Genomic DNA, 24,347 nt, shown 5'->3' on the forward strand with positions numbered 1-24,347 from the left:
GAGAGGAAAGCACAGATAGTTGTGGAAGACATGAGGAGATCATTAGAGGGCTGGTGGCTGAGTGGGCTGTGCAGGGTGGCTACCCTGCCTGGAGTTTGAAGGAGACCTCTTTCCTGGCTGCATTGGGAGTCACAGCACTTCAAGGCAGCAGAAATTATATTGATAGCAAATAATGCCTGTTAATTAATTATGATTTGTGACAATGCTAATTCAAAATACCCGGTCTGTATTCATTAACCACTGGCCATGGTATTGCTAATTAATAACTGATGATAGCTCAGCAGGTTGCTCCAATGAAAGACAAGCCCCTGGCGGCTAGGCTGTGTGGATATGGGCTTATCCAGCAGGGACAGGAAAGTTATGCCGGTAGGATGGGGCTTGCAGCGAGTGAGGTTTGGAGAAGGCCAAGGGACTCGTTATCAGCGGATCCCCGTGGGCCTGCGATGGTGGGTTTTGGAAGAAGGCTGGAACAGCCGCTGACCAGGAAGGGGGAAGGGGCCAGGAAGCAGAGGAAGGTGAATGAATTTCATAATCATTTGCAATGGCAACTTGTCCCCAACCCACAATTAATTCGGAGCAGGCCAGGGCCAAGCCCAGCTGTCCTCGCCTCGGGGGCCCCCTTTCCCTCGCGCGATGACAGCCAGTGCCCACAAGGTGGCGCTGCAGCCCTCCCGCGAGTTGAGTGTCTCCGCGTTCTATGGGCGGGGCCGGGCGCTGGATACATGGCATTCGAAGTGGGCGTGGTTGGAAGGCTGAGGCCGCCGGCGTTCGCTGGTCTCCCGGGTGGCGGAGGCGGGGCCGGCCGAGGGGCGGGGCCGCGCTGGAGCATGGCGTGGTCGGGCTGGCTGTCCCGGCTCCAGGTGCTGGCGGCCGCCTTGGCCGCCTGCTGTGGGCTGGGGGCCGCCTCCCTCGCCCGGTGCCGGCCGGCGCGCCGCCTCCGCCGCTGCCTCGCCAAGGTGCTCATGGCCCTGGCCGGGCCCCTGGTGTTCCGCATCGGGTGAGTGCGGCGCGGGGATCCCGCTCGGACCCGCCGCAGGGGGGACGGCAGGCTGGCGCGGAGAGGGCTCCATGGGGCCAGGGGAGTGGGGGGAGGAGTAGGCTGTCGATGGGGGGGCGAGCTGGGGAGGGGGCCTCCAGGGGGTTTGGGGGGTTACACTGGGGCTGCAGGGGAGTGGGGGGGGTAGGTGAGGCAGCTGGGGGGGTTGGCTGGGAATGGGCCATGGAGGGTTTATGGGGGGGCTGCAGGGAAACTGGGAGCGTAGGCCGGGGCTGGAGGGGAAGTTAGGCTGGGGCAAGGGGGAGCTGGGGGGATTAGGCTAGAGCTGGGGGGGTTGGCTGGGGTTGGACTGTGCAGGGCTTGAGAGGGGAGCTGGAGGAGTTAGACTGGGCTGTGGGGGGTGGAGACGGGCTGTATGGGTTATAGGGGTCTGCAGCAGGAGGTCTGCCTGCATCCAAGAAGGGTGGCTGGGTTGAGAGGGAGTCTCTCTGGGGGACTAAGGGGAGGGCTGGTGGCTGGGCTGAGCGGGCTGTGCAGGGTGACTACCCTGCCTGGGTTTGAAGGAGGTCTCTTTCCTGGCTGCATCAGAGTCCCACAGGCTGCCTTTCTCTCCCCCATGGGGTGCTCCTGGGGACCTCAAAAGGTTTGCACTGCACTGATTGTTTGGTGCCCGAACCACTCTGGGTAGGGGGATGCTTGTCCCCCCTGTGAGGTAGGTGCCCCACAGGGTCCCCCCTGCACAGCAGCCACAGAAGGTCTTGGCCGGCTCCCAGTCCCTCTGTGATGCGCTGGGAAGCCATATCCTTTGCTGCCCCGGGCTTGGTGCAGCACTGTGCTCACACGTATGCAGGCTTCTCTGGAAAGCTCCAGCTGCCTGGGTTGTGCTATGTGTGGGGTCAGAGGGAGAAAAACGCTGCTTTCAGATCCCGCACAAAGCCTAGCACCATCCATCCCTGCCAGGATTTGCCCATGTGATCCAGATCCCCAGACCCAGGGGTGCCACAGTTTCCATTCGGCATTTGTTCCTTGGGACCCAGCTGAGTGTTCTGACTGCAGCTTATTGTCTGTCACTCCCGAGCGCTGGGTAATAGAGGGCAGGCGTCAGTTACCAGAAGCAGCGGTGCGGGGTTTGCACTATGGAGAATAGACTGAAATCGGTCCATCGTGGAGCCGGGAGGAGAGTCGGAGTAACCGGCGAGAGGAGAGGCCAGGGCCCATGTCTGCCTTGTGCTGATGCTGCAGAGAAGCAGGAAGGCAGCTCAGAGCTGTTGAGGAGAAGGCTCAGGCAGAGGGTAGAGTCCCCTCGGTGCCCCCTCTCCTACAGTGTGATCTGCAGGGCGAAGGATCCTAGCCCAGCCTGTGCGGCTGGGGACAGGAGAGTGATGCACCCAGTATTCGGGGCTTGAAACACTTGCTGGGTGCCTTGTAGCTGGAGGGTCACTCGGTAGCAACGAAGGAAAGGGGCATCTGCCCGCAAGGACTGGGGCAGACCCCTGGTAACAGGCCCCACACTCTCTACTCATGCACCTCTCCCAGAATGCCTGCTGCAAGCCAGTCGTCAGGAATTGTGAAAGTCTTGTGAGCCGTGAGGGGTGCATGCGCTGGAGTCGAGCAGCTGCCTGATCCTGTTGTTGAGCCTTGATCTTTCCTTGCCCCATCCCTCCTTTGTCATGTCTGAAACTGCCTCGGGGCAGGCACCGGGGTGTACAGCGGGTTCGGTGACATGCCTGATGTGCTGTGGCTGCTGGGATTCCTGCCCTATGAGGGTTTGACTTTCACATCAGCCTCTGTCTGGTAGGTGTCAGGTAAATCTCCAGGTCCAACCTCTCCGGGCTACTGTCCTCTGTGATCCCTCCTGAGACCTCTGCCTGCGATCAGGAAGCTGGGAACCGGGTTGTCTGCTTGTCTTCTCCCCAGCTTCAGTCTCTGGGGCCCTCCTGCCTAGTGAATTACTCCAGCTTAGGCTGCTAGGAGCTTTGCCTGGCAATGTGAAATTGACGTGATGCTCAATGCTTTCGCTGCAGCTCACAGCATTCTGAACAGTGGCTTTAAAACTGGCCCCGCTCGTTCAGTGCCATCGTTCTGCAGCGTGAGGAGTGCTGAAGCAGCTGTGAGCAGCGAGGTGAGATTGCACCGGTTTGCGTTCAAGACGGTTTTGGGCATGAGTGTCAGGTCTAGGGGGTTGATTTAACAAATGGACAGCTTTGATTCTGGAGCCACTGATGGGATTCGTTGCCAGGGCGCTTTTGTTATGGTAGCGTCTGTCTCAACTGGGGCCTCTCTGCGTTTGTACAGTGTGCAGGACATATGGAGAGAGAGCCCTGTTAGCTGTGTGGATTGTTTAGCTTTGTGACCTTGTCTTCACTAGAAAAAAGGTGTGTATGTATGTGTGTTATCTAATGTGTTTAATCCTAGTGTAGACAGGGTACGTTGTAGTTCTAGCTCATGTTACCTGGTGAAGGTGAATGTTAGAGGGGAGCTGTGGGTTTCCCTCTCCCAGCTAATGCATGCTAAACCTACAACTGTCCTGTCTGCTCTAGGATTCGAACACGTTACTTAACATGTTAACCTGCACACGTCTTTGCCTTTCATTAGTGTAGATGTGGCCTGTGTGTATTAGACTGGATTTTCTTTCATCTTTGCAGAGCTCGAATGCCCTGGCAGGCAGAACGTCAGCCATCAAAGGCTGAGACACGTTGAAAAGGGAGTATGACCTGGTTGTGTCATGTCTTGGGAATCCACTTTTGGGAAAAATGGGTCACCTAGGAGGTGGTAATTGACAACAGCGCTTAAAATTGCTGCGTAACAACTATTTTTAGAGTCAAGCCTTAGCTTTTGCTTCAAAAGGCATTTTATAAAAACCACCAATCAGAAATGTTAACCCCAAATCAGCAGCCGCATCAGTGTCTGGTGAAGGAAAGATGGAAACTGACAAGAAATAAATAGTGAAACTGTTTTTTGGCTGAGCTCAGAGAGGTGCAAATAGTAAAAGGAACAGCAAATCTTCCTCTGTCTCTTTGTATAGATCTGTCTGCTAAGCTGGTTGTAGATTATTAAAAACAAAGAGGCATTTTAAAGTCTGCAGTCCCCTTACACAGAATGAGGACAACTTGAAAAGGGCCGTGGTTCTTTTAACTGTACGCCGCCTTAATGATCAGAGTAACGTCGATCGGAGTTGGGGCCCTGTTCTGTGTATTCGCTGTGTAGCTCATAGTATGACGCTTACGGTCTAAATATCCAAGATAAAAGGAAGCATCATTGTCTGCGTTCCTCAGAGAGGGAACTGTGGTGCAGAGAGATGAAGTGAGGTAACCGTACACAGAAGATGCCCGTGGCACAACTGGGAACTGACAGAGTTCCGGGTTCAGTCCGTCAGCCCCAAGACCAGCCTTCCCTTGTGATACCTCTGATTCTTTGTTTTTCTGTCTTGTATCACTGCAAATGATCTGGGCTCCATCTCCTAGCTGCTGGACAAATAACTAGCATGGGAGAATTCTGTGTCGCTTGCCTCGTAACGAAGTCTGGGATTAACGGAGGGAATTGCTTTATTTCCTCTGCTTCCATCACCGGGAGAAGGAGTCATGTCCTCAATCAGCAGCTCGGTGTTTGGACAATGCTTCTGAGATGTGAATGGCTGGGCGAGTGCCAAGTGTTGTTCTGTTCTTAACTCTCCTGAACTTGACGGGCTGGTTGTGGAAGTGTTTGGAAACTTGACCAGATCCCAACGGTAATGAGACTTTCAACTCTTCCCTTTCACTAAAGCCCAGTGTGGATTGTTCTCTGGATGTAATAATTAATCTGCAGTGCCCTGAGCCCCTTCTCTTCCAGCTGGAGATTGTGAGCAGTGTTAGCAAAGTGTTAGCTTGGGTCACTTGCACTGCACTGTGTGTCACTCACCAGCAGTAAATTGTTAGACTTCGGCAGGCAGCACTGAGCCAGATATCCCCGCTTCAGGGTAACTGCACCTGCGCTCCCCCTCGGGGCACCTACATCAGGTCTCGGGCTTCCAGTCGTCACCTCTCTTGGGAGGAGATGCACAGCTCTCTCCCTCCTGACTGGGGTTTGAAGGCTGCATAGCCCCTGCAGTCCTCTGTGATACCCCCTGCCAGCCAGCCTGCCTGATTGCCCGCCCCACTGCTTTGCCCTCTCTGCGATGGCCACAGACAGCATGAGGCCGCCAGTTACAAGTCACCACACTGCACTTGCTAAGCCAGCACCTTTTACTCTTAAGTAAAAGCGTCACCGGGACAACGTATAGAAACAAGGAAGAAGTTCCTCTACACATGCTAAAAGCTTACCCAAGATCCCCCATCAGTCTCATGGTCCCTTCCACGAGATTTGGGGCCCTTGGACAGAAGAGCCCGTCCATTTGCTGGGTCAGAAAGAAGGCCCGGAGGCAGTGTAAATGCAGCCTTTTTATAGAATATCAGGGTTGGACGGGACCTCAGGAGGTATCTTGTCCAATCCCCAGACAGATTTTTACCCCAGTTCCCTAAATGGTCCCCTCAAGAATTGAACTCACAACCTTGCGTTTAGCAGGCCAGCGTTCAAACCACTGAGCTATCCCTGCTCCACCAGAAGCCCTTCCTTGGTTGATGGCTGAAAGATCCCATTTGAACCAGCATGTGCAAACCTCCCAGGGGGCCTGGTTCCTCTCTGGAGTTGGTACAACCTGGGTGCTTTCCCTTAATAACCCCCTACACACACACTGTGCCTGGTTCTTGGCACAGCTGTGGCCGTCCCCCTCCCCCCCCCCCCGAGTTACATACAATCCCTGTCCCACAGAGGCCCCCTTAAGGAAGAGGTGATCCCCAAGAGAGGGGCCTTTAGTTCTTTCCCAGGTGCCCGACCCACTGGGTAAATGCAACATTAACTGCTGCGAATTCAAGCATGTTCAGAGCAGGAAGTCTGATGCTTTGGGTTCCGCAGTACCCGTCTCTCCCCTCTTCTGCACACCCATGCCGAATGGCTATGCAATGCATGTCTCTCATCGGGTAATACTGTGAGCTTCTCAGGGAGGCGTGGTTGAAAGGCAAAGTGCTTTCACAGAAGCTAATGGGGAAGGTAACTTAGTATCATTTCTGCTGCCCGTATGAGGGATCGTGCCGTAGGACAGCGTCGGATGAAATCACGCTTCTGTCTAAAAAGATGTCCCTGTTCTGCAGTTGCTATAACTGAAGGGGGCTGTGGAACTCTCTGCCACAAGGCGATGGAGTAGAAGAATAGTGTAGGTTTCAGAAAAGGATTCGTGTATAGATGAGACCATCCTGAGTCCCATTAGATAGGCTGGAGCATTATCTCTAAGGGATATTTACTCTGGTGCTGCAGCCCCATAAACCAACCACAGATAGGCAGGATATAGGATATGTCCCTGAATTAGCTCCTGTTTGACCTAGAGGAGATCTTAGCCAAGTCTTGTTTAAAACTAGGGCTGTCAAGAGATTAAAAAAATTAATCGCGATTAATTTTAATGTTAAAAAATTGAATATCATGTATTCAATATACTTGAAAAAGTAGAAAACATCCAAAAATATTTAATTTCCATTACAACACAGAATACAAAGTGTCCAGTGCTCACTTTGTTTTTATTACAAATAATTGCACTGGAAAAAAGAGATTTTTTCAATTCACCTGATACAAGTACTGTCATGCAATCTCTTTTCTCGTGAAAGTTGAACTTACAAATGTAAATTATGTACCGAAAAAACCTGCATTCAAAAATAAAATATTGTACAACTCTAGCGCCTACAAGTCCACTCAGACCTATTTCAGCCAGTCGCTCAGACAAACAACTTGCTTTAGATTTGCAGGAGATAATGCTGCCACCTGAAAGTGAGAACAGGTGTTCTCCTGACACTGTTGTAGCCGACATCGCAAGATATTTACGTGCCAGATGCGCTAAGGATTCATATGTCCCTTCATGCTTCAACCACCATTCCAGAGGACATGTGTCCATGCTGATGACGGGTTCTGCTCGATAACAATCCAAAGCAGTGCGGACCGACGCATGTTCGTTTTCATCATCAGAGTCAGATGTCACCAGCAGAAGGTTGATTTTCTGTTTTGGTAGTTCAGGTTCTGTAGTTTCTGCATCTGCGTGTTTCTCTTTTAAGACTTCTGAAAGCTCCACACCTCGTCCCGCTCAGATTTTGGAAGGCTCTTCAGATGCTTAAACCTTGGATCGAGCACAGTAGCTATCTTTAGGAATCTCAGATTGGTACCTTCTTTGCGTTTTGTCAAATCTGCAGTGAAAGTGTTCTTAAAATGAACAACATGTGCTGGGTCATCATCCGAGACTGTCATAACATGAAGTATGGGGCAGACTGCAAGTAAAGCAGAACAGGAGGCACAATTCTTCCCGAAGGAGTTCAGTCACAAATTTAATTAACGTATTACTTTTTTAACAAGCGTCATCACCAGGGAAGCGTGTGCTCTGGAATCGTGTCTGAAGCATGAAGGGGCATACAAATGTTTAGCATATCTGGCATGTAAATACCTTGCAATGCCAGCTACAAAAGTGCCATGCGAATGCCTGTTCTCCCTTTCAGGGGGCATTGTAAAGAAGAAGCAAGCAACATTATCTCCCTTCAATGTAAACAAACTTGTTTGTCTGAGTGATTGGCTGAGCAAGAAGTAGGACTGAGTGGACTTGAAGGCTTTAAAGTTTTATGTAACAAAAAACGCTACATTTGTAAGTTACACTTTCACAACAGAGATCACACTACAGTGCTTGTATGAGGTGTATTGAAAAATACTATTTTTTCATTTTTACAGTGCAATATTTGTAATAAAATATTGAGCCGTGTACACTTTGTATTCTGTGTTGCAAGAGAAATCAATATATTTGAAAAATGTAGAAAAACATCCAAAATATTTAATATTATTCAATTGGGATTCTCTTGTTTAACAAGTGTGATTAATCACGATGCATTTTTTTTTTGAGTTAATTGTGTGAGTTAACTGTGATTTAATCGACAGCCCTAATTAAAACCGTTCCAGTGATGGCGAATGCACCCTGATCTGTGGTAAATTGTTCCAACGGTTAATGACCTTCCCTGCTAAAAACGTCTCATTTCTAGTCTGATTTTGCCTAGCAAATATTTCGTAACTGTCCGTTATGGGGCTTTTGTCCTGCTTCCTCTGAAGCTTCTATACTGGCCACTGTTGGAGGCTGGGCTACACTGAGAATCCTACCGTCAAGTATTTACATTCCCCCACCCTGGCAGTTTGTTTACTTTGTGTATGCAGCTTCTGGCTGTATAATCTGTTAGTTTTCTTTCCGGTTTTCTGTGGGTCTTTCAGACAGCAGTGGGGTGGGGGAAGGGAGGGAGACATGGTTTTTTAAAAAAAACAGGAAAACGTTCTACAGCCACTAACGTTGGCATGGGGATTTGGGTAAATGTGGAGCATGCATGAAACTACCTTTCCCACTTACCCATAATTCAGCCAGTCTCAAATTCAATGTTTTCTCTGCTCGGATCTACCCATGAAGGGCTGTTGTTGTGGAACACTGTACTGGAAACCAACCTCCTGGCTTACCTTAACGATACATAAGTAATTAGAGCCGCCAAGGGTTTTTTTTTTTTTTTTTTTTTTTTTTTTGTGTTAATCGAGTTTATCTTCCCCTGCTGATTTTTCATCTATTTTGCTGCTTGCTGGATTGGCCAGTGGTAACCCCATGGAGGTTTCAATTCCCTGTGCTCAGGGCTGCAGCGTTTGGGCTGCTTATGGAAGCATCTCTGTTTGTTTGAAAAGCAGTTGCTCCCTCCAGTATCTGCCCCTAGCCTGCGTGGGGAGGGAGAGCCGGGCAGCGGTGGGTGTGTGTGGGGGTTGTAAGCTTCATGGCAAGTTTTAAACCTCAAAGTCAGCTTTTATTTGTTGTTATTCTGCAGCTTTTTTCCTGCTGTGGTAGCTGTTTGTTGTTGTTGGAAAAATACCCAAAGTAGGGGAAATTTCAACCTAACAAAACCCAGTTTTTTGGTTTTTTTTTACATACTGCCTCATAGCTGCTGCCTAGATCAAGGGCTTAAGTCCAATCCTGTTTGGAATTGCCCTTTCTCTGGATAATCAGAACATCTGCTGTTAGGTGGGATAAAATCTCCTGTGCTTTGATGGCTCCGCCGGCCAGTAACTGCCCCAGGGCTCAGCAGCCGCCTCCACTGAAGTTTTATTCCACAACCGTCCAGGGTGGTGGTTTCTGGCTGCTTCCTATGGAAGATTTTTGCGCAGGCTGATCACAGGGACAAGATACTGAGCTCGAAGGACCTGGGCTCTGAGCTGATCTCTGTGGGCAGAGATGTTGTAACTATTCCCCCCCACACACCCCCCTGTGCTCACCCCGCTGCCCAGCAATGTCCCCGTGACAGCCGCGCACTCATCAGCTGGGGCAGTCTGGGCCAGAGCCCACACAGAGTCATGGGGTCGGGGGGGAGAACGGGCTCCGAGTCCAGGCCGGCCTCGGAAACTGCTGCTGTCTGTTTCACCATGGCCGTTCTCCGCCCCCCACACGGGGCAGTGCGCACCCCCCACTCCTGTGGGAGGTCGGAGCAGGGGGCCTGACGTGCGTTCAGCTTTAATTGAAGGGTGTCTGGTGGGGTCTCATTGTCTCCTTTGGACGCGGGGTATGTGATCAGTGTGGTTCCCCAGGCCCAGCCTCTTCTGGGTTTCTCATCCATCTGGCCTCATGTGATCCAACCCCAAGGCCCGGTACGGTCCCATCTCAGAAGCCACATGCCCACACCGGCAGGAGGGGGTCACTCTCATTACCCCATGGTACAGACCGGCCCAGGGAGCCCCAGAGAGAGGGATTTGCGCAAAGTCCAATGGTAGAGCTGGGGACGGAACCCAGGAGTCCTGATTCTAATCTCTGCTCTAACAGACCTTGAGCAAAGACAAGGAACCCAGGAGTCCTGACTCCCCAGCCGCAGCGGCGAGGCCTGCTACCCTGGACCCGGCTCCTCAGTGGGGCAAGGGGGAGGGGCCTGCAGCTGGCTAGAGAATCCAGCTGGAGCTGAATACTCCCCTGGGAGCTGGGAATCTCCTGGGGGTGTCGCTGGAGGGGCTGAGGGATGGGGGGAGGCTGTGCCTTGTCACCTCCCCTTCTCCCCCAGTTCCCAACACTACTGCGAGGCTGCTGGGAGCTGCTTGCTGGGAGCTGAGGCGGGGGCAGAGAAGTTGCTGCCCTGGGTCTCCTTTTGGGGGAGTGGGGGTGACTAGTGGTTAGAGCAAGGGGGCCTGAGTCAGTACCCCCTGGCTACCAGCCCCTGCCAGGCATTCCATATGCAACCCTGAGTGTCGCTTCCCTGCCTCGGTTTCCCCAAACGCCTCCAGAACCGCAGCCAGGGGTGGTGCTAGAGAGATGTAAACTCTTGCTGTAATGTGTGCAAATGAGGTGCTGCCTCTGGCTCCTGGCAGAAATTGTCACCTTCCCCCCCACCCCACCCCGCCAGTATAAGAAGGCAAATATAAGTTAAAGCGGGGGGGAGGGGAAGCCCCCCACCCTTGCTGGTGTCTGAACAGGTTAATGCTACTCCAGCCTACTTCCCTCTTTTAAAACCACGGGGCTGGGGCCCTGGCAGGGAGGACTGGCGGTTTCATGATCACCGGGATGGCTGGTGCAATTGGTGGACAGAAGCCAGCGCAGCAGCCTGCCTGGGGATGGGTAACATGCTTCTCTCCCCCCCCACCTTCCCCAGCAGCTCTGTGGGGGGCTGCTCTGCCTACACTGGTCTAGGAGCAGCCGAAAGCTCTTACGCTAAAAACCTCAAAGCTCATGGCCTGCTGAGCTCCAGCCCCTACTCAGGGGCCCAACCCCCGGCTGGCAGTTCTTGCCACCCGGAATGCCCGGTCCCAGCAGGGTGGTGATGGGGCCCAGGCCTGCTTCCCCTGCTCACAGGCATTGTCTCTCTGCCAGAGATGTGCCAGGGTTCGGCTGAGCCATGCTCAGTGCCCGGGGGCAGGCAGGTCCCTACTCGAATGCCTGGCATGCCAGCGCCTCCTGCCGGAGTGTGTCTCAGCGCTCTGCGGCCGTGAGCAACCCACGCCTGGCACATCTGCCCAGTGATGCTGCTTGGAGGGGTCCCAGTTCTACAGATGGGACCCTGAGGCCAGATCTACCCCAGGAAGGCAGTGGTCATGTAGCACGTTGTACCGGCAATGCGCTGTCAGCAACACTGCCCTTCTACCAGCGTAGCTGACTGCAGCCTCCCCAAGCAAAATACATGATGATGGTAACAGTGTGCGTGGCTTGAGGCACCAGGGCTTGCTTACGGTCAAATAGTAGGAGAGCCAGAGAGAGAACCCAGGAGTCCTGGCTCCCAGACCCCCCCTGCTCTAACCACTAGACCTCCCTCCCCCATCTGGGAACAGAACCCAGGAGTCCTGACTCCCAGACCCCCAATCCCCTCCCCAACCTGGGAATAGAACCCAGGAGTCCTGGCTCCCAGACCTCCCTGCTCTAACCCATTAGACTCCACTCCTCTCCCGGACCTGGGAACAGAACCCAGGACCCCACTCCTCTCTCAGAGCTCGTAATAGAGCCAGTCCCTGTTGGGACCCAGTACACCCAACTCCTTCCCCCCACGCTGCCAGGATATTTTCTTGCTCTTGTATCTTGTGAGAGAAACCACTAGAAATGCCTGGTTGGGTGAGTCCAAGAGCAGTGAGAGCAGCCCCCCCCCCCCCCATATACCCCATTCCTTCTCAGGGCCCCTCCAGGGCCATTAATCAGCAGCTGCCCACTGGAGCGTCCATGCAGGCTGGTTTTCCAGATGCTGGGGGCTTGCATGCTATGAAATCCGAGCCCTTGAGTTCGCTCTGCTTGCTAGGGGCTGGGGGAGGGTGGTCTCCCCAACCCCCTCCAGGTACTGAGCTTGCTTCCTGAACCTGGCCGCACACACTGTGTCCTGGGCAGGTTCATTGATGCATCTGCCAGATCCCCAGCCCTGCTTGGGAAGCCCGCTGACAGCAGCTCGCGGGGGTGTCCGTGGTGCGTAGCTCAGAACCCAGGTTCGGCTCTGCCCTTTCTCCGGGGGGTGGGTGGGCGGGTGTGTGCATACGCAGGTCGGTGCTCCAGCAGCTGTGACTTTCTGACGCCCATGGGACCAGGGAAATTCCAGACCCATGCTAAGCTGGAGGATTATTGTGGACGGTGGGTGAAGGGCAGCGATCCTTTCTCACAAACCTGGCCAGCGTGCCAAGAAGCCCCAGCCTGTCTCCCATCTGGCACTGGGCCTTCAGGGGCGGGGGAGAGCCAGCGTGATGCAGCTGGGTGCTGTTCTGACTCCTCTGTGCCAGTTCTGCCAGCCCCCTCCACCATGTTGCAAGGGGCACCTGAAAGCCAGATCAGCATTCGCCAGCCCAGGGCGTTCTCAGTAACGCAGATCAGCTTCTCCTGTGTCTAGTCAGCCCTGCCATGCACCTCTCCAGTGAACAGCAGGGCCATTCAGCTCCCCCTTCTCCCTGGCTCCTACCCAGCCTGCCCCCCTGAACTGTGCCCCAGTAACGGGACCATCTGCCCCCACTTGGGAGCACCCCCTGCGGAGCCACCTGGAGGTGCCTTGTTCCCCTGTTTGCTTAGTTCATGCTGATCCATTGACTTGGAAATCCTACGTGGTGCCCCTGCCCCGAGCGCCTCTCTAGGGAAACTGGCCCCGCTGGGGAGATCAGCTTGGTGTGGCGCTTGGACGCTGGCGGGCGCAGCGCCGTGTGTGTCTGGCCGTGCCCCGGCTGAGACGGGCGAAGGGCTCTGGCTAGTTTGAGGCAGATGCTGCCCCCCCGCGAGCCCTGCATGCAGAGCGGGTGTGAGCGTGGGAGCCAGGCGGACGGGCTGGGTCTGCCCCGATCCCAGGGCGCTGGTAGCGTCGCCAGTCAAAGCCGTGCTTCCCGGGCGGCAGAGAGGCAAGGGTGAGTGAAGCCACATTAGCCCCATCTTGCAGAGGGGGAAACAGAGGTTTACAGCCTGGGGGCAGGATCCCCAGCTGGCACGAGCGGTCGGAGCTCCATTGATGTCAAGGGCATTACGGTGACTTGCGCCCTCTCAGGAGCTGACCCCCTGATTCTCAAGGCTCCCACTCTCTAATGGTCTGGCTGTCGGGAATTGGGCCCCGGGCAGCGGAGGGAATCTGTGCTGGCGTAGGGCAGAAGAGGGTTGCCCAAGGGGGACAGACAGGGACAGCGCTGCAGGCCGGCACCATGACTGCAGCGATCGCTGTACCAGTGAACCCGCCGCGTGGACGCGGCTCGTGCTGCTGACGGTGCTGATGCTGGCGTAGCTTGCACTGGTTCGGCGGATGCGTTGTTGGGCAGTGTCACCACCTCTACGCTGGAGCTTTCGCTGGGCTAGAAAGGGCTAAAATAAATAAATAAATAAAAATCCCCCTCCTCCCCCCTCGCTCCTGCATCCGACCTGGCCTGCGTCACAGCTGTGAGATAACCTATGTACTGGCTTCCCAGCCCTTGGGCTCCCATCCCCATCTCTGTTGTCTGGCCTCTGGTCGGCTGACAAAACCACCGGCCTGGGTCCCTCCCCACAGGCTGCCTGCGACAGTAGGAACAGTTTGGTCTAAAAGCTTTAGCTGCTGCTTCTTGGAAAGGGGGGAAATCCAGACCCTGATGCTTTCCTCTGTGTCCCTGGCACCCTGGTTGCTCTGCAGCACGTCTGCCCCCCACCCCAAAGAGGGCAGGGAGAGCAGCTGAGTTGCTGAGCCCCTGTGGGAGTGGGAGGGAGACCCATCTCTGCATCTCTGTCTAGCCCTCTCTCTGTCCTCTTCTCAGGTACAGCCTGTACGCCCGCACCCGGCTGGGCTACCTCTTCTACAAGCGGCAGATGAAGAAAGCCCGGGAGCGGTATCCACATGGCCACTCAATCCCCCAGCCCATGATGTTCAGCGGTGAGTCCTAGCTGCTTCTGGGGCTGCCCCCACCCCGCTTCTAGGGCCCATTCTCACTCATCCCACAAGTCCAGGGCCCAGACCAGAGTGCCCAGCTGAAAGAGAGCGTCTCTAGCCCCCTCTAGCAGCTGGTGCACAAGAGGGTAACAGTCTACTACAGCTGCCAGCTAGTGAAGTTCCTCCTTTAGCTCAGGCAGCAGTGCCTCGTGCTTTCAGCACCAAAGGGGCCAGGTTCCGGCACAGGGGGGATGAAGGGTGGTTACGCTAAGGCATGGATCCAGGTTCGGGTTGGGCCGGGGTCTGGGGATCTAAGTGGGCACAAGGAGCTGACAGACCCTGAATCTCGTGAGCTGCTCCAGCAATAACTTGAGCCTCGTCTGATCAGACTTTCCCATTCTGCTGCCTTGGCCCATGTCCGGATTGGGGTCAGAATCTGAGCTGGTTGGTCCCCGGACACTCAGGGCCGCCTGGAGTTTGAGGCCCTGGCTCAGAGCCCCTTTCTCAGCTGCTTGTGTGTCTGTCCTGTAACCTCAGGGGTAAAGATCCTGCCGATTCCTGTGTTAGCCAACAACTACAGCTACCTGGTCATCGACACCCGCTCCAACACTGCTGCCGCCATCGACCCTTCAGACCCGCTGGCCGTGCAGGTGAGAACTCGTCTCCTGCCCTGCTGGGACCAGTGCCCCGCCCTCCGGCGCGTGAAATTTACCAGGGTATCGATCCACTGAGACGTGCGGGGGGCTCTGACACTGTGGGGTGGGGAGATGGGACGTGCCCCCTTTCACCATCCCATAGCCGCTGTGCCACACTGCGGGGTGGGGAGATGGGACCTGCCCCCTTTCACCATCCCATAGCCGCTGTGCCACACTGCGGGGTGGGGAGATGGGACCTGCCCCCTTTCACCATCCCATAGCCGCTGTGCCACATTCTGGGATGAAAGCTGCTCCTGTGAGGGACCCCAGTGGCCATGGGGGTGGGGGGGGGGTTAGTGCCTGAGCCTGTCTCTGTGCCCCCTCTTCCTGCCCACCCTCCACTCCCAACTGTCTTCCCTGTATCCTGAGGATCTGCCGGATTTTGCCATCAGCACCGACCTTTGCCTGCTGGGCTGCCTGTCCCCCCCCTTCCTGGCATGGGGGGGCATCAGACAAAGAAGATCAGGCACCCAGCCTTGTGCAAAGGGTACCTCTGGCTCCCTCGCTGCCCTGCTCTTCAAAGGCCCCTGCAGCCACCGGCCCAGCCCCCTCCTTCCTGCTGCCGGAGGCTGCAGTCCTTTGTTGGCCCACCTGTTTGTTCCGCAGCCGGGTGGGTGCCAGAGACTCCACAGAGCCCACTAGGGACTTGGTGATTGCTATTGATTTTGCAGGGAAGGTGCCCGGATGCCATGGTGAGGGGTGAAAGGCTAAACAGAGAGAGAGAGAGAGAGAGAGCGCTGTGTGTGTGGGGCTGGTGGAAGGGGGTGGGGAGCGAGAGAAGAACAGTGAGATATGCAGCACGGTGAGGGGGGGAGGCCACAGAAAGGAAATGCACCAGTCCCTTGTTTGAAGGGGGCGGGGAATCCCAGCTCCTAAAATACCCCTCCACCAATGAAATTGCCCTCAGTGACTGTGTGCACACCCAGCCGAACCCTGTCACTCCTCTGTGCTCGGCCATTGGCCCCTCCCTCCCCACAAGTTGCAGTGGGGAGACAGGGAGCATGGTGCCACAGGGCTGGGGTAGGACCAAGGCTCCATGCCTGCCTCCAAGCCCCACACTGTGGCCACTCATAACTTCACAAGTGGGGCAGGACGCTGCTCCCCCAGCTGCACAGAGCGAAGGAGAATCCCCTTAAGATCGTGGCGCTATAGGGCCCATGACACAGATGAGCAGTTCTGAATCCAGCCAGCAGGGGGCAGCGGCACATGCACTGACTCATTACAACCTACTTTACAGAGAACTTGGCTGCCCCTTTTAACCCACCATGGCCAGTCCTAGCACCAGGAGACAGCCGCAGCCGGTTCGGTGGCCCCGTCTCTGACATAAGGGACACTTTGCCTGATGGGCACTGAGACGACACCCAAGGTGGTCAATGCAAACCAACTGCTGGCTGCACTCTGGTGTGCCCAGCTGGTTGGGTCTTCACCCACAAGTGGTGCCTGCTATGCCCTCCCTGAGAGCCGCTGCCCCTATGCCAGGCTCCAAACCCATTACAGAGCCACCTGGGAGCAGGGCTGAGTCACTCAGGGAGTCCCCTGGGGAGGCGGAGGAGATGGCCTATGGGAGATCAGCCAGCATGCAGATTGCTACTGCATTGGCCTGGGTTCTTTTTAACCCCTCGGTGCCTGGAACCCACTTAGCGCCAAGAGCATTGAATCCTGTGCAGGGGCAGGGGAATGAACTCGGAGGGAGACCTGCCCTGGGGGCTGGCAGGAAGCAGTGGGAGGAGGAGGGGAAATGCAGCAGAGACAGAGGAAGAGCAGCTGCTGCATGGAAATGACTGCTTCTCCCAGTGCAGGGTCTGGGCACGGGGGAGCCTTCCCAGAACCTCCCAGCTGCGAATGGGCCCCCAGCAGAACAGGGCTGACTCTAAAGTAGCCCTCCCCTCACCCCGCCCATCTAGGGTAAAAAGCCAGTGCAAGAGCTGCTCCGCTCCCCAGCAGGATCAGGAGGGCCTAGCACGCTTTGGAAGCGAGTGGCAGGACCATTGGCCTGTATAGAAGGGCTTCTGGGGCATGGGGGCGCTCCCAGCCCCTCACAGAGCTCAGGGCTAGAGGCCTCTTGGTGCAGAGAGAAGGGATTCTCTGCTTTGGTCTCTTTTCACCTCAAAGCCCCAGTCTGGAGCTGAGTGCAGGTCTGCCACAGATCCCAGGCTTATGAACAGCTGCATCTGCACCCCTGCATGGGTGGAACCTGGGCTCACGGAGGGTCAGAAGCACACCCCCCCCCCGGAAAAAAAAGGAGTGCCCGTCCTGCAGGTGATCTGGCTGGCTCCCAAGCTTAGTGCTGCTGGTTAAATAGTGTGTGCAGTAAAAAGTGCCGGGGGCAGGAAATGGCTCGGTTAAGCTGAAGAGGAAAGTGAGGTGGCAAAATTTACAGACAATACAAAATTATTCAAGACAGTTAAGCCCAGAGCATAGTGTGAGCAAGGAGCCACAAAGGGATCTTACCAAACCTGGCCACGCAACAGCAGATGAAATTCAGTGCTGAAAAAGACAACGTAAAGCACGTTGGGAAAAGTAATCCCAACTCTATGCAGAAAACAACAGGCTCTAAATTAGCTGTTACCACTCAAGCAAGAGATCTGGGGAAACAGCCACTCAACATGCAGCGGCCGTCAAAAAAGCTAAAAGAATGTTAGGAACCATTAGGGAAGGGACAGATAATGAGACAGAAAATATCACAGTGCCTCTGTATAAATCCCAGGTAGGCCCATACCTTGAATACTGTGCAGTTCTGGTCACCGTATCCCAAGAAAGATAGATTGGAAGTGGGGAAAGGTCAGAGAAGAGCAACAGAAATGAGTAGGGGGATGGAACAGCTTCCGTATGAGGAGCGATGAGAAAGTCTGACCCTGTTTGGTTTAGGAAAAAGATGACTAAGGGGGAATATGGTAGCGGTCTAGAAAATCAGGACTGGTGCGGAGAAAGTGACTAGGGAATTGTTATTTACCCCTTCCCATAACACACGAACCAGGGGTCACCCAGTGAAATTAACCGGCAGCGGGTTTAAAACGAACACAGGAAGTGCGTTCACACAATGCCCGGTCAGCCTGTGGAACTCCCTGCTAGGGGATGGTGCGAAGGCCAAAACTAACTGGGTTCAAAAAAGAACTAGAGAAGTTCCTGGCAGACAGGTCCATCAGTGGCTATTAGCTGAGATGGTCAAGGACGCATCCCCGTGCCCTGGGTGTCCCTAAGCCTCTGGCTGTGAAAAGCTGGGAGTGGAGGACAGGGGTGGCTCACCTGCTAATTGCCCCGTTCTGTTCATTCCCTCTGAAGCCCCCGGCAATGGTCAGAGACGGGGTCCTGGGTTAGATGGACGATTGATCTGCCCCAGTCCGGCCATTCTCACGTTGCCGAGAGAGAGCTTCCCTGGGGATTACTGAGTGAGGTGGGGCCAGCTGTGTGTGCTGGAGAATTAGTCCTCACCCCCCGCCAGGGGCTGGGAGGGATCTGCGCTGCCATGAGGAGCCCTGGGTTTGCATCCTGCCAGGCTGGCCGGGCATGGGATACTGAGCCCTCTGGCAGTCCCGGGTTCAAGTCTCGCCCGTCATAACCTGGGAGCAGCTGTGGGACCTGGGGGCAATTCCTTTGCACAGAGTGTGGAGCAGCGGTGGCGGGGATAGGTCAGAGCAACTGGAGGGTGCAGCAGTGGCGAGCCCCGGGGTCCCCCAATATCAACAGCTTCACAGGCAATTTCTGGGCTTGAATCAAATCAGATGGCTGCCGGATTGGGGGAGGCGCTGGCTGGCTGCTCACCTCCTCTCCCATGTGTGTCCCTCAGTTGATTGGGCAGCCCACCCCACCAGGCAGCTCCCTGTTTCTTTAGCCCCTGGGGTGGGGGCAGAGCCTTTGGTCAGGCTGGGGCTGCTGCTTACGTGCTCTCTTCTTCCAGGCAGCCATTGAGCAGGAGGGGGTGACGCTGGAGGCCATCCTGTGTACCCACAAACACTGGTATGGGGGCTGCTCTGGGGGGCGGTGGGGGCTGACTTCCTGCCTAGGGCAGCTCATTGCCCTTTGGAGGTGGGGCTGTGCTGGGAGGGAGACAGAGCATGGGGGGACCCCAGGGCTGGGGCAGGGAAGGGCCCTGCCCTGGCGTGTACACCTGCCATGTGGGAGCGATGGGCAGAGAGGGAATCTGGGGCGTCGGTGGAGCTGAGAGGAGCCCATCCTAAAAATCCCTTGTTAGCAGGGTGAGGAGGGAATCTGAGGTTTGGTCTGGCCTTCGGGCTCCCGTCTTCCCTGGCCCAGCCAGGGAGGGGGCTCCCGGGGCCAGCCGCCGTACGAAAACATCCACAGGTGCCTCTGCGGAGCCCATGAGAGAGCGGCTTCAGCCCAGGGGCCCTGCCTTCCTGCAGTGGTGGCGGGGGATTTATCTCCCTGGATGCCCCCCTCGGAGGCGGCGCTTCACCCCTGCCTTTCCCTCCTAGCTGGGGGGACAGGCCTCTCTCCTTGGAGGTGGCAGGAGCAGTCGGTGCTGTGTGGGCAGAGTGGGAACCCGGATGGATCAGCCCTCCCCCCCACCCCACTTCCAGGGGTCCCATGTTCCTTCCTCTTCACTAGCTGGTACCTTTAAAACCTGCCCCCCCAGTCCTGGCTGCCGCTGGGGGACCTCCCTGGACTGTGGGTTTGGTAGGTCTCTAGCCAGTTCCCAGGGGACAATGGTCCATCTCCGATCCCCACAACTGGCTCCCCGCTCGCCCCGGTGGATCTGTGGCCCATGGGCAGGAGCTGGCGCAGGGACTAGAGACGTGGGGCCCGGAGCGATGTGGCTTGGCTGCAATATCGGCTCTGGCCTGGCCGATCCTGCCCCCGCTCCAGCCCTGGGGGAAGATGGGACTCTGACCAGCTGCTTCTTTCCTTCCTTTTACCCCCTCCAATGCCTGCCCCTTTCCCTGCCCCCTTCCAGGCTGCCCCAGGTGAGTGAGCCGTGCAGTTAACCCAGCCTAGGCCGAGGACCCTGGAACTCCCCTCCCCACCCCCCCACTTCCACCCTCGCTGGCTCTGGCCAAATGCCGCAGCCGGTTCATTTCAACCACCTGCTCCCATTGTCCCAGCCATCACAAGGGCACCCCCCCCCAGCCCCTCCTCCCACCCCCCGCCACCTCCGTGAACTCAGTTCTGTTCCGGGTTGGCGTGGGGGTGCCCTGGCCCAGCCCCCGCCCCCAGCGCTGTCCCCAGGGTCCTCGGTGGCTTTGATCTCATGAGCTTGGGGTGGGGTGGGGTGGGGGGGAGGTTGTAACATAAGGCACATTTGCTTCCTGAAAGGCAGCAGTTTAGCATGGGCTGTGCCCTGGCTTATCTCTCCCTGGCACATGTGGCTGGGCCGGATAAGGGGCGGGGGCCAGGAATGCTGGAGGCAGAGCGGGATGCGAGGGGTTGGCCACGAGCCAGAGCAGCCCAGACAAAGCGTGTGTGCGCGCGGAGGAGAGCGTGACGGGCAGGGAGCCCCCGAGTTTGGGGCGGTTGCAGTTGGGTGCAGAGGAGCCTGGGACGGTGCCCTGCAGGGAATGACCGTGCCCTGGCAGAGGGGGCTGGATGGGCCCCAATAGGCCCTTCCTTCCAGTGACTGCGGCACTGCCCACGTGCACCCCCTGCCAGCGGCCTGCATGCACCCTTCCCCTCCCCTCCCCTCCCCTCCCCGCCAGTGGCCCTTGTGTGTGTGTGTGTGTGTGTGTGTACACACACACCCAGCAGCCCCTGTACCATGGCTAGTCCCTGCTGGGCATACATGGAGTTTGGTCTCCGAATGAGAAGCCACAGAGACTGGAGCGAGCAGGAATTCTGTCTGGAGGTGGAGAAGTGTCCGCCTCCCCCCTAAGCATGGAGCACCCTGTTCTCCTGGGATTTGGGGCTGCTGACCCCCCAGCTTTCTGCTCCCCCTGCATGAGTGGAGGGGGCAGCGGGATACCGCCGGAGCGGGAAGGGATACGAGGAGGTGGAGGGGACAGACACTAGCGCTCCCCACAGCCCCTCAGGGAAATGCTGGCTCAGGGATGGACTGTTAAGGGGGGGGCAGGCCCCTGTGCCCGGTGGGGGGCCCTGGGTAGATGTCTGCACCCCAGGCAGCATGGATGGGGCTGTTGCTCAGCAGTGGGAGAAAGTTGGGGTGCCAATGGAGGCCAGGGAGGATTTTAGCATCGGACGGGGGAGGGGAAGGGTTGGGTGTTTGTCGCTAGGGCTCTGGTTGGGGGTGTGGGCTCTGGGGTGGCGACAGGGATGAGGGGTTTGGGGTGCAGGAGGAGGCTCCAGGCTGAGGCACGGGGTTGGGGTGTGGGAGGAGGTACAGACTCTGGGCTACGGATGCAGATTTCGGGGTGGGACCAGAAATGAGGGGTTCAGGGTGCGGGAGGGGGCTCTGGGCTGGGGCAGGGGTGTGGGGTGGGGGCTCCAGCTGGGGGTGCAGGCTCTGATGTAGGGCCAGGGATGAGGGGTTTGGGGTGTAGGAGGATGCTCCGGGCTGGGACTGAGGGGTTCAGAGGAAGGAGGGAGATCAGGGTTGGGGCAGGGGGTTGGGGTGCTGGGTAGGGTGCAGGCTCTGGGGTGGGGCCACGGATGAAGGGTTTGGGCTGCAGGAGGGGTGCTGGGTGGGGTGAGGGCTCTGGCTGGGGGTGTGGGCTCTGGGGTGGGCCTGGGGATGAGGGGTTTGGGGTGTAGGAAGATGATCCAGGCTGGGACTGCGGGGTTCAGAGGTGGGAGGGGGATCAGGGCTGGGGCAGGGGGTTGGGGCACAAGAGGGGGACAGGAGTTCAGGGTCCGGGTAGTGCTTACCTCAAGCAGCTCCCAGAAGCAGCATCATGTCCACTCCAGCTCCTATGCAGAGGCGCGGCCAGGCAGCTCCACATGCCCCATCCAAAGGCACCGCCCCCACAGCTCCCATTGGCCACGGCTCCTGGCCAATGGGAGCTGCAGAGCCGGTGCTTGGGGCAGCGACAGCGTGCGGAGGCCCCCAGGTGTCCCTACACGTAGGAGCTGGAGAGGGGACATGCCACCACTTCCTGGGAGCCGCGCAGTGAAGGGGCTAACCGGGGGAGCCACGGGCACCAGCGGGTGGAGGGGGATGGGCCCTTTGCAGTGTGGGAGCAAAATCTGAGCTGAACCAGGATCACAGCGGGGGAGTGGGGGGTTCAGCTGGGGGAGGGGCACCTGGCGAGGGAGCTGACAGTCTCTCTCCCACAGGGATCACAGCGGGGGGGCTCGGCTGGGGGAGGGGTCCTGGCCGGGGGGGCTGACAGTCTCTCATGCAGGGATCACAGAGGTGGGAGGTGGGGGGCTTGGCTGGGGGGAGGGGCGCCGGCTGGGGGGAACTAACAGTCTCTCTCCCACAGGGATCACAGTGGGGGGTGAGGGGCTCGGCTGGGGGAGGGGTCCTGGCGGGGGGGCTGACAGTCTTTCGTGCAGGGATCACAGAGGTGGGGGGTAGGGGGCTCAGCTGGGGGGAGAGGTGCCAGTTGCGGGGAACAGACAGTCTCTCTCCCACAGGGATCACAGCGGGGGGTGGGGGGCTCAGCTGGTGCAGGAGTCCTGGCAAGGGGGCTGACAATCTCTCATGCAGGGATCACAGAGGTGGGGGTGGGGGGCTCTGCTGCGGAAGGGGTCCTGGCGGGGGAGGCTGACAATCTCTCTCCACATGGATCACAGCGGGGGGTGGGGGGTTCGGCTGGGGGAGGGGTCCTGGCGGGGAGGGGGGCTGACAGTCTCTCGTGCAGGGATCACAGAGGTGGGAGGTGGGGGGCTCGGCGGGGGGGAGGGGCACCAGCTGGGGGGAACTGACAGTCTCTCTCCCACAGGGATCACAGCGAGGGGTTGGGAGCTCGGCTGCGGGAGGGGTCCTGGCGGGGGAGGTTGACAGTCTCTCGTGCAGGGATCACAGAGGTGGGAGGTGGGGGGCTCGGCTGGGGGAGGGGTCCTGGCGGGGAGGGGGGCTGACAGTCTCTCTTGCAGGGATCACAGAGGTGGCAGGTGGGGGGCTCGGCTGGGGGGAGGGGCGCCGGCTGGGGGGAACTGACAGTCTCTCGTGCAGGGATCACAGAGGTGTGGGGGGGGGCTCGGCTGGGGGGAACTGACAGTCTCTCTCCCGCAGGGATCACAGCGGGGGGAACGTGGCGCTGAGGCGGCTTTACAGCTCCTGCAGGGTGTATGGCAGTGCCTGTGATGCCATCCCTGAGCTCACCAAGTAAGCGGTGCTGGGTCCCGCGCTGGGGCCTGGAGGGGAACCCAGGCCTCCCCTGCCCTCTAGGGCGAGCGGGCAGCACAGTCTCCATACCCTGCTCCGTCGCCACCTTCTCTCCTGCGTCTGCCCCTCGTGATGGTGATGGGGGCACGCGTCCCCTGGGAGCTGGGCTGAGCCCTGCCTAGCTCGTGTCACATGTGGGCTGATCTGTGGCCAGCGCACGGATGGTCAGTGCTGGCCTAGCCTTCACGGCTGATGCCTGTCCGCAGGGCGGGCCAGTGGCTGGGACGCACCCCCTGAATCCCAGCCCCGGTCGGGATCAGCATAGGGCCACCTGGCTCCAGAATCCAGAGCAATCGCTCTGGTGGTGGAGTATCCTCCTGGGGCCCTAACAGCCTGTCCTGCCCCCACGCAGCCCCCTCTCGGATAAGGAGACCGTCGCCGTGGGACAGCTGCGCTTCAAGGCTCTCTTCACCCCGGGGCACACCGTGGGGCACATGGTCTACGTGCTGGATGGGAAGCCCTTCGAGGGGCCGGCCTGCCTCTTCTCCGGAGACCTCCTCTTCCTCTCAGGCTGCGGTGAGCTGGCTTCTTGGCTCTGTCTGTAGTATCTGCCCCACGGGGGGGAGGCACAGCTCAGTGGGGGGGTTGGGCCCCCCTGCTCCCTCCCTTCACTCTTCAGGATGAACGAGATGCAGCTGGCACGAGCTTGGCCTTCTCTAAGCTGCCCTGTTCCTCCCCAGAGGGGGCTGCATTTTACTGTTGGGGGAAGGGAGAGGCGGGGGCATAGTTTTTGTCAGGGACCAACAGCCTCACGAATCAACCCTCAGTTGTGCTTTGGTTCCTTCCCCCGACCTCCCTCTGCCCCACCCCACTCGGGATAGTGGGGTCTGTGCCCGGTTGGCAGCATCAGGGGCAGAACTCGGGTCCTCCAGCTCCAGAGGCTCCTCTCTCTGCCCCTGGATCTCAGGGGGTGCTCCCCCTCCGCAGCAGCAGTAGTGAGTCTGTTATCCTCTGAGGGCTGAGGCCGCTCACAGACACTTTGCAGAGCAAGGTGTGAGGGGAGGGGGCGGTTTGGGCGCTGCTGGCGTGGTGCTGGGTGGGGGCTGCAAGACCCCACCGTGGGGTATGGGTTGTAAACAGCCTATTTGGGGGAAGGGCGCACGAAACAGCTCCTCTTGCGGGGAGGGAGTTGGCACTTTACCTGCTGCCCCAGCGACCCAGGGAGGACGGAGCCCTGCGGTGCATGGGGCTCATAGAGTGTGGGGACCGCGATCCCCTCCCTGATAACACTGCCCTCCCATGGTCTTGCAGGGCGGATATTCGAGGGGACACCAGAAACCATGCTGGCCTCGCTGGATACAGCTGCGGAGCTGGCAGAGGACACACTGCTCTGGCCTGGTGAGCGTCCCCTGCCAGGCAGGCTCGAGGGTGGGGTTTGTGGGGCAGGCTCGAAGGTGGGGTTTGTAGGGCAGAGAAAAGGGGGGAGAAGAGGCTGAGGAAATCCCCCGATCTCCATGTCCCGCTGCACAGGGGCCGAGCTGCAGGGGTAGGTAGGGGCAGCCTGGATTTCGGTGCCACGAGTCTGGGGG

General features: G+C 57.7%; 1 protein-coding gene and 1 long non-coding RNA gene across 2 annotated transcripts in view; both read left to right on the forward strand.

The window, feature by feature from the left end:
• The first annotated feature begins 823 nt into the window (after positions 1 to 823).
• The window catches only part of LOC127030492 (probable hydrolase PNKD), a 29,791-nt gene continuing 6,267 nt past the window's right edge, over positions 824 to 24,347 (forward strand). Inside the window, exons 1-7 of the mRNA XM_050917132.1 lie at positions 824 to 997; positions 13,772 to 13,887; positions 14,422 to 14,534; positions 18,478 to 18,536; positions 22,666 to 22,758; positions 23,171 to 23,334; positions 24,070 to 24,156. Of these exons, the coding sequence (XP_050773089.1) occupies positions 828 to 997; positions 13,772 to 13,887; positions 14,422 to 14,534; positions 18,478 to 18,536; positions 22,666 to 22,758; positions 23,171 to 23,334; positions 24,070 to 24,156 (802 nt within the window). The 5' untranslated portion in view covers positions 824 to 827. The remainder of the gene's footprint in view (positions 998 to 13,771; positions 13,888 to 14,421; positions 14,535 to 18,477; positions 18,537 to 22,665; positions 22,759 to 23,170; positions 23,335 to 24,069; positions 24,157 to 24,347) is intronic.
• On the forward strand, positions 1,329 to 4,003 carry LOC127030537 (uncharacterized). The gene is made up of 2 exons (XR_007768409.1): positions 1,329 to 3,119; positions 3,643 to 4,003. It is a non-coding gene; the product is annotated as an uncharacterized LOC127030537 (long non-coding RNA).

The sequence above is a fragment of the Gopherus flavomarginatus genome, chromosome 10 (assembly GCF_025201925.1).
Source record: "Gopherus flavomarginatus isolate rGopFla2 chromosome 10, rGopFla2.mat.asm, whole genome shotgun sequence".
Lineage (NCBI taxonomy): Eukaryota > Metazoa > Chordata > Testudines > Testudinidae > Gopherus > Gopherus flavomarginatus.